The 17,949-nt window shown below is 36.7% G+C and overlaps 1 protein-coding gene across 4 annotated transcripts in view; it reads left to right on the forward strand.

Moving 5' to 3' along the window:
* The window catches only part of LOC145978669 (saccharopine dehydrogenase-like oxidoreductase), a 32,762-nt gene that overhangs the window by 8,502 nt on the left and 6,311 nt on the right, over positions 1-17,949 (forward strand). For all 4 annotated transcript variants that reach the window (XM_083111439.1, XM_083111440.1, XM_083111442.1 and 1 more), the window contains 7 exons: positions 3,900-4,096; positions 6,684-6,871; positions 8,589-8,718; positions 9,940-9,995; positions 15,185-15,315; positions 16,560-16,797; positions 17,768-17,935. In XM_083111439.1, coding sequence (XP_082967565.1) covers positions 3,913-4,096; positions 6,684-6,871; positions 8,589-8,718; positions 9,940-9,995; positions 15,185-15,315; positions 16,560-16,797; positions 17,768-17,935 — 1,095 coding nt within the window. In that variant the 5' untranslated portion in view covers positions 3,900-3,912. The remainder of the gene's footprint in view (positions 1-3,899; positions 4,097-6,683; positions 6,872-8,588; positions 8,719-9,939; positions 9,996-15,184; positions 15,316-16,559; positions 16,798-17,767; positions 17,936-17,949) is intronic.

The raw sequence follows: 17,949 nt of genomic DNA on the forward strand, positions 1-17,949 counted from the left end.
ATCTTGTGCACGTTGCTTCATATCGGTCTCTGTTAAAATTATAATACATTTTCCGAATTAGTGCAGTTTGAATCCATCAGCATGCACTTTGTCTGCAAGGAGCAGACGATTCTCACGGAAAAAACCAGCCTCCTGGCCCGTGCGTTTGGTGAATCTCATTCTTGCACGGAATGCGACTTTTGGGACAGCATAATGAAACGCATGGAAGCACTTATGGGACAGCCAGTTACTATAACTCGTTTAACGCGTTAAACTCGTGCGACTTTCGGAACGGGCCCTAGGAGAGATCTTACCAAACATTCAAACCTGTGACCTGTTGTTTCTCAGTCTTCTCTGTGTACAATAATAACTCACCCACTGTGTACAGCAGTTTAATAACAAAGGGAAACAGGAGGAAAAGTGCATACCAGTGACACCAGTGCATAAAAATTGTACATGAGAAGCCTTCATGTCAACTAACATTTTTAAAAGTATTGTGAACAAGACACATCTAAATTGTGTGTTATCTAGCAAAATTCACTTAATCATTGTGCCGAGTAGTGGTGATGGTTTCAACATTTAATGTGTTGCCACATCCCACCTGAAATATTGCTTTTATATCTTGGTCTGTTTCACAGCTGCAGCTCTTGTAATAAGCAAGGAGTCGTGGGTTGATGAAGAGAGACAGGATGACTAAAAGCGTTGAACTGGATAATTAAATAAAAGTCCTGTATGTTTCTTCTCCCCACACCTTGCAAGAACTTGCCCAATAAAATATGGGGTCATCCTTTTCCTTCCACAGATGATAACACCATTATATAAGGCTGAGATATTTCCACATGAACAAGTTTCAATTAATATATATATTTTTTTGGGGGGCTGGTAAATCTACTAATGCTACTTTAATTAAGGGGTGATAAGTTCATATTGGTTTTGTCATTTGTGTTTTATTTAATTATTTTGAGTTGGCCTTGTGATAGTCTGGTGATTTTTACAGTTGCAATCAATGTGATAAATAAGTATGTTGTTATTGTACAGTATGCAACATTCTTATTCGTACACATGGATTTTCAAAGAAAATGCTTTAATATCTGAAAGGAAATACACTCTTTTGAAATTGTTTCTTTACAATTCAATAACTAATATCATTAGGAACATAAAATCTTAACCAAATTCTGTATAACCAATGACAATAATAAATTAAATGAAACTGAAAGAGAAACATGCCATTTTTTGTACAACTTTTCTATTCGTACACTTAATAATATAAAAGAAAAAAGTATATTCAAAACAAATTGACTGACAGTTCTAACACTTTGCTGTGTATCATTTGGCTTTAATTACTGCTTGACACCTGTTCTTCATAGAATTAACCAGTTTCCGACATGTTTCAAAGCTTATTTTATTCCACTCGGCTTGCACAACAGTTTTCAACTCTTGTTTGGACTTGACGCCTGCTTTATGGACTCGCCTCTTCAAAATTGCCCACAAATGCTCAATGGGATTTAAGTCTGGACTTTGAGCTGGTGTTTGTAGTAGTTTGGGGACATTCCATATTAGCCAATTCATGTTAACTCGAACCTTATGATTACTGTAATTGTCTTGTTGGAATCTGTAGTTCGGTAGCATGTCCATTTTTTGGGCACTCTGCTGTACATTGTTCTTCAATGTGTCCAAATAGATGTATGCATCCATGATACCATCAATAAACTGGATGGTACCTTTGGACGACATACAGCCCCAAATCATTAATGACCCACCACCGTGTTTAACTGTTGGAACTGTGTTAATGTGATCATTGTCTTTATTTGATTTTCTCCAGACCCTATTTATCCCATCTGACCTGTATGTATTAATCTGGGACTCGTCTGACCATATGACACTATCCCAAAATTCCTGGTCCTTGTGGATGTGCTCTTTCGTGAATGAAAGTCTATTCCTGCGATTCACCTTTTTACATACGGCCTCTTTCACGGTATTCTGCCATGATATCCATGCTTCCACAAGGCACGTCGGACAGTTTGATCGGACATCATCTTGCCAGCAACATTTTCTACTAACGGCCGTAACCGAGGAACACTTAGTCGGTGGTTTTCTCGCACTCTTTTTAAAATAAAGCGTCCATCACGTTTATTCAACCGTCTCTCTCTTGGTTTTCTCCACACATTCTGTGTTGAACCTTCCTCTCTAAATTTGTTTACTGTGTATTGAACTGTGGAGTGTGATTTATTGACTGTTTGTCCAATTTTTCTTAACGAATAACCTAAGGGCCAAATTTATAACAACACCCTTCAGATCGGAACTAAGTTCCTTCACCTTGCCCATTTCGAACACGCTGATAGATAGACGATAGGCCAACAACAATACCTACGCCAGCAATCCGCTTGACGGGGAGCGTGCCTGCATGTTCAAACTTGTTACGAAGTTGCAAACTGCACGAAATTGCCAGAATAGTGGTGGTACTGTATGTGAGGAAGATTGAAACTCTTGCCTGTATGAATAACAATGTTGCATGAAACAGCGTGTTTTTCTCCACAAATAATATGCTCTGTTTATACACTTTGAAGATACATTTTTATTGACATTTGTTGGTGAAACCTTTATTAACATTAATTTCCAGGTACATTTGAAAATGATTATATTTACTAGTAGATATAACATTTTTTCCTCGGAAATTCTATGTGTACGAATAACAATTTACATACTGTAATAGATTCATTATACAATTTTATTCCTAATAAAGGGGTTTTAATACTTCATGTTGTATTAGCATCTATATTTTGTAGTATGGGTCGGGTTAGTAATGGGTCTAATATTAATAATACTGGAATTGTATACTTATTATTAGTATACAAGAAGCTGCTACACACAATTAAATTTGGCTCACATACAAAACACAAGAAAAACTACACTTTTACCAACATTTCTGCCTGAATAGAGAACAAAGTTAAAATCACTTTGTCTTGCTTTTGACTAAAAGCAGAAACTTCTGTCTTTCCAGTGAGATATAATTGAATGTTTTTCTCGTATTGAGTACAATTTTACAAGCAAGTAAACAGAGGGCTCAATATTTTTGACATGGATAGTAGTCATTTTCTGCTTGCAAATAGTCTTTCTTCTTCAATCCATGTTGAGAAGTTAATTAATTTGAAAATCACAAAGGAAATATGGGTTTCTAGATGTAAATTCCCTCAATTTTTGGAATTATGTGGGCAGTGGGGGTATTCGTATAACCTTGTATATATCTGCTCTCTGCGTGTGTGTGTGTGTGCATGCATGCATCATAATACACACTTTTTAGAATATGTTTTTACAAAAAATTAGCACAAGTAAATGCACACCCTAGTTATCACAAGCACTACTTCACCCTATCTATCAAGTGCAGGGGAAAGGAGAGTGTGTGTTTATTAAAATGTGCTAATAAAGCTCTCGGGGAATATAACATTGCTCGGCATTATACAATCATGGATAAACTTATAGATTATTGAAATGATACAATTGGTCTAACCCAAAGGTAATATGATGGAACACTTACCTAACTGCACATTTTAAAGTATGCTTTTATCTTGCATACTGTCAATTTTTTTTTTTAATATAGTTAAAAATATGAACGAGAAATCTGTTCAGAATTTGATGTGACCACACAAATAAATTTGTATGATATAATGCAGTAAAATGCTTAGAAGTTTCTAGTGAGACTACTCTTAACTGATTTCAGTTGAGTGAATACCTCTTGTATCAATTGTTTCTGTGAGAACCCAGCAAGTTGGTTTGATCTTGAATTTTTGTATATTCAAATCTACGGCTGAATTTGAATTTTTTTCTCTTCTTTTGCTTCACACCATGGTATGCAGTCCTTCACTATATTCATTCATCTTATTTTATGCAATGTAAAGTTTATATAGATTTTTATCTTTCAGAATACAATACAAAATGACGTCTGGAAATTTGCGCACACTTGATTTTATTGTGTATGGAGCAACAGGATTTACTGGAAAGTACACAGTTGAAGAAACGTTAAAAATATGTAAAGAAATGGGTGGCCTTAAATTTGGCATCTCTGGCAGAAGCAAAGAGAAACTTGATGCTGTGTTGAAGGAAATTGAAAAGAAAACAGGTAATGTCTTGAAGTTCTATCTGTTATAGACATGTTTGAAAAAGTACTGAAATACTCCCAGGAGTGAAATTTTCACACATGCAACAAAATTCATGTTTTGCATCATATTAAGTTTTGTTTCATTACTTACATTTATTTGCAGTATATTAAAAGTTTGGTGTTTCATAGTTGGTAAAAAGATATGTTTTAAATCTCATGAAAAGAAAGTGCAAATCAAATATAGTGGAACCTTATTACATGCAGTGGTGAAACACCATAAGAGGCCTGGAGGCTGGGCCTACCCTGATATATTTGTCTTATTACTGATTATTTTATTACTTATAATTTCAATAAACTACGCTTAATAAAAGAGAACTGAAATTCTGGGTCTTAACGATAATTACAGCATATTTCCAACCCTGCCTGGAACTCTTTATCTGCACATTCAGTGAGGGCCATCTGAGAGTGTCTCAGCTGCTCCCGTAGCATGATGTGTGATTCATGCAGGAAAGTATAATTTCTGGGCATGCTCGCCTGCAATGTACACATCGAGGCTGGCCTCATTCTTCTGAAGAGATCATGCACGAGCACATGACGAAGCATGAGAGCTTGTTGAAGCAGCGTTTCCATGGAAGAGGCATACCCAGCTGTAAACACATCATGAAAAAATGTTACTAACATCTCTAAATCTGGCCTCCTAATCTATCAACTTAGGCATTATTAGTATTCTAACTACAAATAATGCATGTAAGTTAGTTACCAGTGTTAAGTTTGGTGCTTTCAGCTTTCTTGAGAGAGAGCTTAGCATGAAGTGTTGGTTTGCCCTGTACCAATTCAGATTCAGAGAGGGAAAGTATTGTGTTACTTTGAGGAGGGGAATGATATTAATTGCTACATACTCCGTGATGGTATTTCTTCAATGATTAATAACATAACTGAATACGTGCTACTTTTAAGAAGGGCAAGGTACACGTGCAAACATATTGAGAAAATCCATGTTTCTAAAACCTTCTGATCGATGTATTACACAGTGAGTTGCCTGTGTTCTCATTTAGCATTACTTTATATCGTATTATAGTTTTAAAAAAACAACAAAAAAAAACTACATGCTAAAGAAGAACTACATGAATGAATGAAAGAGTTGGTTGATTGGTTGATTTGGTGTTTTAGGTCCACTTTATGCACAGCAAGGCTAATTAGGACTGGAAGTACAGTTTAAAGTGGGATCCTAACCACTATGTGCCTCAACTGGGTATCAAACGACGGGATGAATGAAAGAGTTAGAAAGAAATAAATGATTGATAAGATTTAGTTTATTTTGCTTGGTTTATCTGCCATTATTGGCTAATTGCGAAGATGCGGATGAGGATGACACTCACAAGGAAAACCTATGGCCAGGTGGGGATTCGAACCCGGGGTCCCTGTTGTGGTAGCAAGATATGGTAACCAATCCGCCATGGAGGTTCAGCATTAAAAAGAAAGAAATAGAAAGTGACAATTATGTAACATAGATTTCTTTAATGCGAGAGATATTTACGAGACTGTTATTGAAGTAACAAATAATTTTTACAACCAGCTTTAAAAAATAGATCATTATATTTCTAAAATATCAAAAATTACCTCTTGCAATCTTTTAGGGCTAAGCATTTTAATGAGAATCACTTGTGTAAATTAATTAAAACTACAATTTCAATTTAAAATTAAAACGGTGTCCGATGGCCAGGGTCTGCTAGAGCAACTTGTTTATTGTGTGATGAGAGGTAAGCGCATCAAATCCCATCACCGCTGTTTTCTGGCTTTCGAGACCGGAGCATCTCTATTTAATTGAATCAGGTTGTTTAAAGTCCACTTTATTCTCAGATATGCTCAGCTAGACTAGTCTAAAGTAGAGTCTGAACCACTGTCAATATGCCTCCATGGGGAATCGAACCTTCTACATGTTGATTGCAAGGCGAAAGTGTTAATCACCACATTATCGTTTTCAATCCCTGTTCCACCATTTTTGAACAGCAGTCGATGAGATTCAGACAATATATGACGATTACACAGGGGCTATATTTCTCTTATTTTAGCATATAAAAAAATTGCTGCTCCTAAAAAAATGCACAGCCACCCCCTCCCCCAACCCCCTTGCTTCGTCCTGTGCCTACCTGTCCAGCGACCCCACGCTTCGCCACTGATTACATGTTCTTCAGGGGTTTATGACCAGAAAACTTATACTGTCGGAAATTGTAATTTGAGAAAAAAATTTAATGTATTGCTGTAATGGGAGGGCCACGAAAGTTAAGTGAAAAGTCAAGGAATGTAAAATCAGGGTTTCAATGTATTAGGAAAAAAGAAAAAGAGATCGCAAATTTTTGATGGAGAGGGAGGTAGCATATTGAGAGAGGAAACAGGAAAAGTGCTCATCATGCCACTGAATACGGGGTTTATATTGAGTACTAAGCCAAAATTTAAAATTTTCTGTGATTATTATGTGCTTTTTTTAAATGGTAAAGTTTCTAAGATTTATTAATGTAAAGTTTCATGCTGAAACTACATTAATGAAGATACATACAATAACAAATAGAAAACAACAAATACACTAATTTTTAAATTTTGTTTTTAGGAGAGGATTTGAGTAAAGTTCCAGTAATAGTAGCTGATATTAAAGATGATAAATCACTGCAAGAAATGGCTGCCCAAACTCGAGTTGTTATAAACTGTGTTGGCCCATATAGGTTTTATGGTGAACCTGTTGTGAAGGCTTGCATTTACAGTGGAACACATCATGTAGATGTTAGTGGAGAACCACAGGTGTGTAGTTTTGAATTAAAATTAATAAATTAATGGTAAGGTAACTGGAAGATTTAATGTCTTGCACCTGTGTTTATGTCGCATATATATTATACAGTTTTCTATGGTCATATATTTAGTGTAATAGAATGCTCATGTAATGTATTTGAAATTCATTGCGTTATAGGTATTATGAAATTGTTTTTTACTTTGGTTTTCTCAATAATTATCAATCAGTGCATAAACCATTCGGTTTTTGTGGTTTGTATGTACTCTTAATAAAAATATATATTTGCACCATAGAAAATTATGACCATAGTAAACTTTCCTATTACTTGATAATCAGTAGAATTATATAAGAGGTTTGACAATTAAGTTTGCGAACTTATCCTAGAAAATATGCTACATACCTTATTGCTGAATAGTGCTGTGGTCACCTTCGAAGTACTCCCCTTGGGAAGCTATACACTGATTCCAGCACCTACTCCACCCTTCGAAGCAATTTTGGAACTCTGTTTTGGGAATGGCCTTGAGAGCTGCCATCATATTAGCCTTAATGTACTCAATGTCATCAAAATGTCTTTCTTTGAAAATTTGTTTGACCTTCGGGTAAAGAAAGAAGTCATTGAGGCCAAGGTCAGGTGAGTATGTAAATGGTCTACCAAAGTTATTTGTCTCCTGGTCAAAAACTTCCGTACAGACATTGTCATGATGCAAGAGCCATGAGTTGTTGTCGTTTGTGTCTCACTTTTTCACGCAACCTTTGCAGCACTCCCTAATACTACACTTGGTTAACTGTTTGTCCTATGAATGTCATGGTCAGTCGCCGAATTGCAAGCACAATTTGATGAATTTTGGCAATGTTTTTCTCTTCAGCTCGTTAGTGGCTGCCCTACCCTTTCTTCATCAGTCACTCCCTCAGAAAACAGTTTCATCCATTTGTGCACCGCTGTTCTCTTCATGACATTCTTGCTGTACACCAGCACTAACATTCCCTGTCACTCCCACTCTTGCCCAGTTTCACCAGAAAATTGAGGTTTGTTCGTTGCTCTAATTCCAGCTCGGCCATTTTCACGACAGTGCACACTCACAAGCACAAACAATAATGCACACCACTCAGCACAAATCTGCCACATGTCAACACGAACACTGCTGCGAGACACTGAAATACCAAGGTTACAAAATCTTACAGAGCTGCTTGTATAGTGCTGCCTTCAGTGCTAAATGGTGGGGAGTTTGCGAACTTAATTGTCATTGTTCTGTTCTACAAAAAATAATCCATTACTTGTCATTACTTTACTCTTTACTAGTGACCAACTGTATAGATTGTCGTATATCCAATGTGTATCTTTTTTCATGTGTGTACACTGGCCTCGAATAGTACTGCAGCAGTTTGTTTCTTTATACAGCATATTTGCACAAGATACAAGTCAATCTACATGTGTATCAATATACACTGTATAAAACACACCTTATTACTAACTTTGTTGACCCTGTACATGTTGCCTTGGTGGCTTGGTGGCTGTGTGAACCAAAGATTTCCACATTTGAATCTCGCGTGAGGGCCCCTTCATTAATTTAATTAAATCACCAATCATTCTCATCATTGTGTTGAGCTAAAAGTGGCAAAAATTTATGCAAAGTAAGAAGTATGCCCTCCCACCCCCATGCATACATAAAAGGAAGTAAGATCTATTATTTCAGGTACATGTTGTTAATTGTGTTTTAATTTTTTCAGTATATGGAGGGGATGCAACTGAAGTATGACAAAGCAGCTAAGGAGAAAGGAGTGTATATTGTGAGTGCATGTGGATTTGACAGCATACCGTCTGACTTAGGAGTTGTTTTCCTTCAGGATAAGTTTGGAGGTAATTTCTTTAGAAAACTGAAGAGTTGAAAAGTAATTGTTGATATCTTACATGATATCACACACACACGGACACCCTTATTACAAGAATGCCTCGTGTGGTATAAAGAAAGATTATTTTCTGTGTGCATTATTTCAGCACTTCATAGCATGTTTTGGTTGAAAAAATTATGGTTTTCATGTCACAATAGCTTGTGTGTGAATACGATTATGGCCAATATTGATACTGAAACACAGTCGTAGTGACTGATAGATTGATATCAGATATCTATACAAACTTGTGGCAGCAATTAGGGGGGGGGGGATGGTGGGGGGCAGTTGCCCCCTCACTTTTTGCTCTGCACTAGGGCCTCTTAATGGAAACCTTGTCTACAGAGAGAAAGTAAACTGCAACTCATCTAATAATTTGAATTAACGTGTTATTATGTTAGTGACCAGTTGATTTAGCATGCTTTTTTGTTGTGTTGTTATAGTTATATTAGAAAGTTGTTAAGGTGGCTGCGGTGGCTCAGTCGGTAACGTGTCTGACTACCATGCTAAAGGTCCCAGGTTCGATCCCCAGCCGTTCAAATCTGGGAACTTTTCTACCGTTGGACGTGGCCCCGGCGCCCCCCCAGCGTCGAATGACATGGGTACCTGGGGGAAACTCTGGGGGGTAAAGGCAGTCAAGGGCATGATGCTGATCACATCACCCCCACTCACATGACAGGATCAAGAAAGTGTGGGGCGTTACCCTCACACCCCCTATACGCCTTCATGGCATGGTGCTAAGCACAGGGGAGCACTTTACTTTAATAAAGTATAAAGAAACATATTGACGTATAAATATATGATTAACTTCATTTATTTTTTATTTTTTTGCAAAAAAAATAAAGATGTTCTCTTGTTCACTATTTGGTTAAATCTTTTGCAACAGTCCATTTTCTTTTTTGGTCTGGCAGCATGGACAATTGGAGGGTCCCTTTGAAAACACAGAAATCATATGGGAGATGCAGAGCATTTATTGGTATAAGTTATGCAATGCCAAAAGGATTGATTGTTTTACATTTCAAGCCAAAAAACTGTGTGTTATTGAGTTATGTAGTTTTTTTATTATTATTTGGGAGGTAATTACTATTCAAAACTTCTGAAGAATTTTTTAAAATTGTACACTGTTCTGACTGATGTATAGCTTCTCTATGAAAATTGAGAAATCTCTTACTTTGATGTACTTTCTTTTCAGGTGAAGTCAATACAGTGGAGACATATCTCTCAGGTGAAGTTGAAGGTGGAGCAAAGGTATGTTTTAATAATTATTGCAATGTGCACATAATATGCAGCAGTGGTGTAGGAACAGGGGGTATAGGGGTACATTGTACCCCCTAAATTTTTGAAGAGGGTACTGTAACCCCTAAATCGAAGATTCTAGTTGTACCCCTTGTACCCCCCCCCCTCTCAGATACAAGATGCTACTGTTAAAAGAACCTAGTATTTTCTAATTGCTCTATACAAAAAGCGTAAATTGTAAGCATTATTTTCCTTACCACAGGAATTCAAACTGTTGTAAACTTATTCTACATGTACTACATTGTGCTTGCTATTAGTTGGTTCATTGATCTGTGTGTTTGAAAATCTTTTTAAGGAGTTGAAAATTATTTAAAATGTGTGTGGAACGATGGAATGAAATAAAGTTTACTTTCAGAAAATCACGCTGCAGACGAATGCCCTTCTTGTAAGAGGGTACAAAACAGGTGATTGTGTCGATTCCAAGATATAAATCTGGATCAGAAGAATATATGACTGACCTTCTTTCAAATGGAATTTTCCGAAACGAAATACTTCTACAATTCCTGCCTCGTCTTGTTTTAGAGATGCTACACGACAGACCAATTTGGGGGGTACAATGTAGCTACCTCACCGATTATTTTTAAAATTTTGTCAGAGGTTCTTCGGAAAACTGTACTTAAACCTATATGTTAAGAGATTTTTTGAAAATATAGATGGCACTGAGACAAGAAAAGTCTTAAATTTGGAGACGACACTGAAATGAATCTCTACAAAATCAAAATGAGACGATACTTGATGTCAGAGATGATCTCGTTTGAAACTTTGGTATCACATTTGAAGAATTTACTTAAAATAAATTTAAATTACTGTGTCTTATTCAGACATACCAAGCGTATATTTTGTTCATATTTCAAATAAGTCATTTATTTTGTGTATTGTAATTGAAAAGTTAATCCATTAGTGACAATTGCGAGCCTGTGCTGCCCAGTTTCATCAATCCAGGATAAAATGGTTTGCAGCGTCGAACAAAATGTAAAGCAGAAAAATGTTACTAAGAAACGTTTTTTCTTTAATGACATATATACGTTGTGAAAGTTTGAGTGGTGACACATTTGTCTAATCTCGATACCATTCCTAGTTGAAATGGATCAGCGATATTTCCTAGACATTAAAACAGGGTGTGATTTGTGATTTTATCAGAAGGAGGAGGATTTACCTATGAATTAGATGTGCTTAGAATTGGACATAAATTGCTTAAGATCTAATTTTGATATTTAATGCATCACAAACACACCATTTCAAGTTAAATTCTAAAGTCAAACTGTAAGAAAATTACATTATTCAGTTGAATGCACGAAATTAATGAGATTCTGCAGGTTCGATGATTTGCCAGTTGGATTGTCAAGGACACTGTAATGTTTATGACTTGATCCATTTTGTTGCAAATTTTTCTGCATTAAAGCAATTCACTGGGAGTCTATTGAAAGAAAAAGCCGGTTTTGATTTCTGTAATCAGTTATGGTAAACTTCATGGCACTGAGCCCACTTTCACACACACCAATTGGTACAATTGGTACACACATGCGTTGAAAACTCCTGTCAGCGTGCATCGTTCGTAGTATAGGGCAGTTGAGTGACTCGTCAACAACAGCATTTTGTAGTCAACTGAACATGGCGCAGTTTGTGCCAGATAAAGTGTTTTTGCGGGGTGTTCTGCTTCATTACTTTAACATGCAGAAAAGTGCTACCAAAAGTCATCGTATTTTGGTGGTAATGTATGGTGACCATGCGCTAGCTGAGCGAACGTGTCAGAAGTGGTTTGCATGGTTTAGAAGTGGTGATTTCGGCCTGGAAGACCAAGAACGACCTGGACAGCCAAAACAATTTGAAGACGAAGAATTGAGAGCATTGCTCGATCAGGATTCGTGTCAAACGCAGGAAGAACTTGCAGAAGCATTAGGTGTTGATCAAACAACAGTTTCCAAACGCCTCAAAGCCATGGGAATGATTTAAAAGATGTCACATTGGGTTCTACATGAATTGAAAGACAGAGACGTTGAAAGACTAAAAACCATTTGCGAATTGCTGCTTCAAAGACAGAAAAGAAAGGGGTTTTTGCATCGCATTGTTACTGGCGATGAGAAGTGGATCCATTACGAGAACCCGAAACGAAAAAAGGCCTGGGTGAAGCCAGGTGAACCAGGTCCATCAAAACCGAAACAAGATATTCACTGTGCAAAGGTTATGCTGTGCATATGGTGGGATATGAACGGTGTCGTGTACTATGAGCTGCTGCAACCGGGTGAAACTATTAATGGAGAACGTTATCGACGACAATTAATGCGTTTGAAGCAAGCTCTGGCCAGGAAACGACCAGAATGGGAGAACAGACATGATAAACTTATTTTTCAACATGATAACGCTCGCCCACACGTCACAAAACCGGTCAAAACCTATTTAGAAAATGTCGGATGGGAAGTTTTACCCCACCTGCCGTATTCACCAGACGTTGCTCCTTCGGACTACTACTTGTTCGATTGCATGAATAACGATTTGATTGGACAGCGGTTCACTTCTTCAGAAGATATCGAAAAATGGGTCTCTGACTGGATCGCTTCAAAGGATGAGGACTTCTTTCGCCACGGAATCTGTAACTTGCCTGACAGATGGGCGAAAGTGGTGGCTCGCGATGGACAATATTTTTCTTAAGGTATTTATGTATTTTGTGTTTGAACTACAGCTTCAATGTGTGCGTAACAACCACACGAATTAATTCCTAGACCAAATAGATGCGAAAATATTCGACTGGCGATGCGTACATACTTTCGCTTACGTTAAAGTTCACTTTTTTATATAAACGTGTCACCATTTAATTCGACTACACCCGAAAAGAAACCTAACTCTTCAAACCGACTCTTCATATTGTTCACCAACGGTTGAAAAAATATATTTCGAGCGTATGGTTTTCCTCTAACTTTGCTTGCTCTGAGATATGAAGGATTTCGGTTTAGCACATGCAATTATAGTACTTTCAGTGTTTGAAGAGCATCATAAGGTACATATAATTACATTACAAATAATTACTGTGTCAAATGTATTACAAATACTTCAACGTTAGATCTCTTGCGAGTTGATCGGGAATCATCTCAATTCAGTATTTTTTTAAAAAAGGCAACACAACTGTCAACAATCATTTGAAAAGTCCTGTTAACATACGTCAAAGACAGGGCACAGTTTTCGAAATTTGATAGAATAGTACTTGTAAAACACCTTCTAGAAGTCTGAGAAAATTCTGAGTACATGGCTTCTAAAGGGCACTGCATACGGTACATATCTGTCATAAATTAGTTTAATGATATTTTATATATATATCCACTGATGTGGAAATTTGTATGTACAATATATTTAAAAATATGATTTTCATATTCAGTGGGTGGGAAATGATTATTCCTGATTTGGAATGAATCAAGTTAGAGGAGCGGGAATCCCCCCCCCCTCTAAATAGCAACCTGCATTAAAATGAATACATGTAGCTTTGCTCGCAATTTTCATGTTACAAACTCCTGATTTTCCATCCCATTAAATTCAAAATGACCTCAGAATAAGCTCCAGAACTTTATATGTTTTGGAATTGTTATCTGGTGTTGAAACCTGTTTTTAAATAGTCATAAATTGGAAAAAATAAATAAATAAATAAAAATTATTTAGGCAATTTTGCATTAAAAACTCTATATGTTGCAACATCTGTGGTGATTTTTATCTGGGGGAAACATCTACCACCCTCAACCTCTGCATCAATAACCACCATGCCTCCACCCACAACCTGGAATTCACTGTCGCTGTCCATACAAACAACCACAATACCCCTTTCAACGACTGCTTCCAGGTAGCGATCATCCATCTCTTACCCCAACCAGCCAACACCTCAGTTCGCAAAAGATGGGAGAGGGCTTATATATCAGCCATGAGTGCAACCATACCCCCTGGCCTGAACAAGGCCACCCAGTAACTGCCCCCCCCCCCATTCTGCAACCCATCCCTTCCACCCTACCCTGCCCTCCCACTCACAGTTTCGACGAGCCTGGTGATGCAGCAGTGTTTTTTCCGTTCAACGCACTACTTCTTCTATGATCGAGACCTGACAACTCTACCAGATCTCCAACTTCTGGTTCAATGTTTTTCTTACACCGAAGATGCAGCATTAGACTGCGAAAATTATAATTTTTCCATTGTCTGGTGAGTGTTTCCTTTCTCCTTCTTTGATTTTATATATAAGGAATAGGATGAGAAAAGGTGCCAGAAGGGCAGATAAACACAAATGAAGAAGGAAAGAAGGAGACAGTAAACACTTACCACATTAAAGGAAAAAGTTTGATATTTCGTGACCTAGGCCACATTTTCAATGGAGAAGAAAGAGGTTCACAGAATGACTAAGTTAGTATTCTGTGCTCCTACTCTTCATCATTCTGTGAACCTCTTTCTTCTCCGTTGAAAATGTGGCCTAGGTCACGAAATATCAAACTTTCTCCTTTAATGTGGTAAGTGTTTACTGTCTCCTCCTTCATTTGTGTATGCATGTATATATACACACACACACATACACAAGGTTTAATTTTTGTACCCCCCCCAAATGCCACTGATATGCAGTACTTGTAAAAAGTGAGAATTATGGTAAGAACTCCCAATATACAATTTTTAGTGATCCAATGGTTGAAACATAAAGCAAATGATTTTTGTGTTCCACATTTTCAAACAAATCTTTGTTTTATTCCATTCTCACTTGTTTTCTTGCCACTATGTATGTGCCCTAAGGAAGATTTCACACAGAAGTCACAAGCGACACTTGAGAAAGGACTAATCAACAGCAAGGTTTCACACCATGGTAGTATGACATATCATCATATTACCACTCAACCTTAATTAGCCAAAAGTGGCAGAAAAGCGAAGGAAAATAAACCAAATAAAGTGACATACAATACATGTTACTTGTCACTCCTGTGTGAAATCTCTCTTAGATACATATAATCAGTATTCCTGCTGCTGTAAAGCACAAAATTATATAAATTTGAATTATGCATAATATGTAGACCAAAGAGGAAAATGGTCTGCTCTGCCTATCCATGTGAATGAACAAATTTTTTTGGTAAGTTTAAAGATGTCATTTCTGCGAAAACCTAAAATACTGTAATTTTCTTCCCCAGGGAGCTGTTCTTCACTATGGCACTTGGGAGTCGGCAGTCAATGGATTGGCTCATTATAATGAGCTTCGAACCCTAAGACAGAAATTGTTTGCAGATCGCCTGCCACAGACTACTCCAAAACTTAAGAAAAGGTATTATAATTTATTGTAGACATGTGACAAATGAATTCATACTGTATTGGCATCAATTAATATAGACATTTGTTTAAAATATACTTTGGTTAGGGAAATGTCAAATTACAGTTTGTTTTCTAGGACAAGACAGTGTAGTAGCAGATTGGTTAGCACATCACGCTACGATGCCAGGGGTCCTGGGTTCGAATCCTGGCCTGGGCATGGATGTTTGTGAGTGTTCATTCATCAATTTCATCATATCATCACTCATCCCCATCTTCGCAAAATTAGCCAAAAGTGGCACAAAAAGCGAAGTAAAATGAAGCAAATCAATCAGACAATCAAGTATAGTCACTTGGTTACATATATTAATTATAAAGGCAAATGAACCCCTGAGGGTCTTCTAGGGATAGGGCCAATTAATGGACAGTCTATTGCTATCAGTAGCAACTTTGTATAAAATTTTGCCATTTTGTTGTTATTTTTATCACTATAAAGGTGTAATTCATCTACTTTCATTGTATAAAGTAAATGTCTAGATAGGCAGCTTCTGAGGGAAAGCCTATTGCAGTTACCTATTTGCACAAAAAAAGTGAATGAACAAGTCAGGATTATCATATAATATTTTGTTTTACATGGGATCGGTATAGTTAATTTTATATTAGTATTGGCAATTTTTTTTGTCTCCCTATCAGAAAGTATTGTTATATGTGGTGTAAAATGTGTGAATAAAACAGTGCTTTGCAACCATTATCATGTTACTTCAAGGATAAGAAACGTATTTAAGTGCAATGTTTTTAAGGGTCATAACCAGGTCTAAGTGGAAACTCACACCGCACTGGTCACGATTTTTTCAGAGTTTAGTCATCTTAGTACTTAAGTACATTGAGTGGTGAACTTATGATCACATAACCAAAAGTTCCTGGTTTGAGTCTCACTCTGGTCATGGGCAAAAAAAAAGCAATGGAATATAATAAACCAAAAATACAATTTTTTCAGTCTAGATCTGCTGCAAATTACGTAAATTGATAATTCAAGATATTCTGGAATTAGGAAAAGTGCAAGTGAATCTAAAATATTTTCCAAGCAAAGCTGTGGTAGATAAACATTGTATCATTGCAATGTAAATGTTGTGTTTTAACATGTGTAAGTATTCTGAACAATTCTACAATATTCAAGTATTGGCATTAGTTTTATGGAAGTGGTATAAGCTCAGCCCTGTCCAGAACATATATTTTGTTTTTCATTCTTGTCCTTTACAGAGGCCCAGTTCACAAGAGTGACATTGTCAGTGACTGGTGCTTGCCGTTTCTTGGATCTGACCGCTCAGTTATTCTGCGGAGCCAGAGATATTTCTATGAGGAAGAGAAAAAGAGACCTGTGCAAGTAGCATGTTACATGCAATGCAAGAATCTGCTGACCGTGATTGTACTTATTCTCATGGGTGCTATTTGTGCCCTGCTATCAAGATTTGAGTTTGGAAAGAAGCTTCTTTTGCAGGTAAGATACACTTGAATTTTTATTCTATAGTGAGAAATATGAGAGGAACTGCAAAGCACACCCACATGATAATCTGTATCAGCAAAAAAAATCAAATTCTTAGAGATTTCAAAATCAGTGGTACCATCTCACCACAAGGATGTTACACTTTCAGAAATGTGGAGAGTTTTTGAATGATTGAGTAGCATGCAAAAACAAATTTATGCACCATTGTTCAGTAGGTCTGTGGAACACTGTTTCACTGTATATTAATGTATTAAAGTTCATTATTACCTCAGCTATCATTACAATAGCCAGGAACATGCTACAACGAGTTTAGGATGAGCTGAATGGGACTCACATTTAGAATCTTTATGGTACGTTCTGAAATTCTAAGAGTTTATCTTCAAGTGGCAGTATAGCTATAATTCTTACCTTGGTATAACAAAGTATAAATGTATCATTTATTTAATGACACCCTATATATTGGATCCTAGGTATGAACTTTCATTGACCGTGTATTTTGATTTTATCATTCAAAAGAACAACGCTGATTTCTGGCAATACATGTAGATGATTTTTAACTAATAAATTTATGTTATAAATTTTTATAGCTTAGTCCAGTACAAAACTTATCAATGTAGTCCACTGGATTTTTACATCTGGATGTTTAATAATAATAATAATAATAATAAAATCAATACAGTTGCATATAATTAAAAATGGACCAACGTGTATTTATTACTAGACAGAAATGCCAAGGGAGCTTTTGTGGAATGAATATCCATTGTATCATGCATCTGTCGTGATTTGTTGTTAGTAATGGAATAATTAGTAAATACAGAAGGGTAAGGTAACTTTTTGTACAAAAAATGTACTTCCATGAACATCCAGAACAATATGCAAATTGTGAATCATTGAGAATGCCCATGGTTATTTGTCTTCACTCATTTAACCTGTTTTTTTGCCTTACTTTTTATACTTGTTTCAGTATCCTAGACTGTTTTCCCTTGGATATGCCAGCCATGCAGGCCCATCTGAAGAAGTCATGAAGAAGACTAAATTTTCAATTACAATTTCTGGAGAAGGCTGGACTGAAAAAATGGCAGAGCCAACTGACAAGCATTCACAACCTCCCAATAAGAAGATGGTAGTGAAGGTATGGTAGAAATT

This window comes from Lepisma saccharinum, chromosome 25, assembly GCF_977018435.1.
Source record: "Lepisma saccharinum chromosome 25, izLepSacc3.1, whole genome shotgun sequence".
NCBI lineage: Eukaryota > Metazoa > Arthropoda > Insecta > Zygentoma > Lepismatidae > Lepisma > Lepisma saccharinum.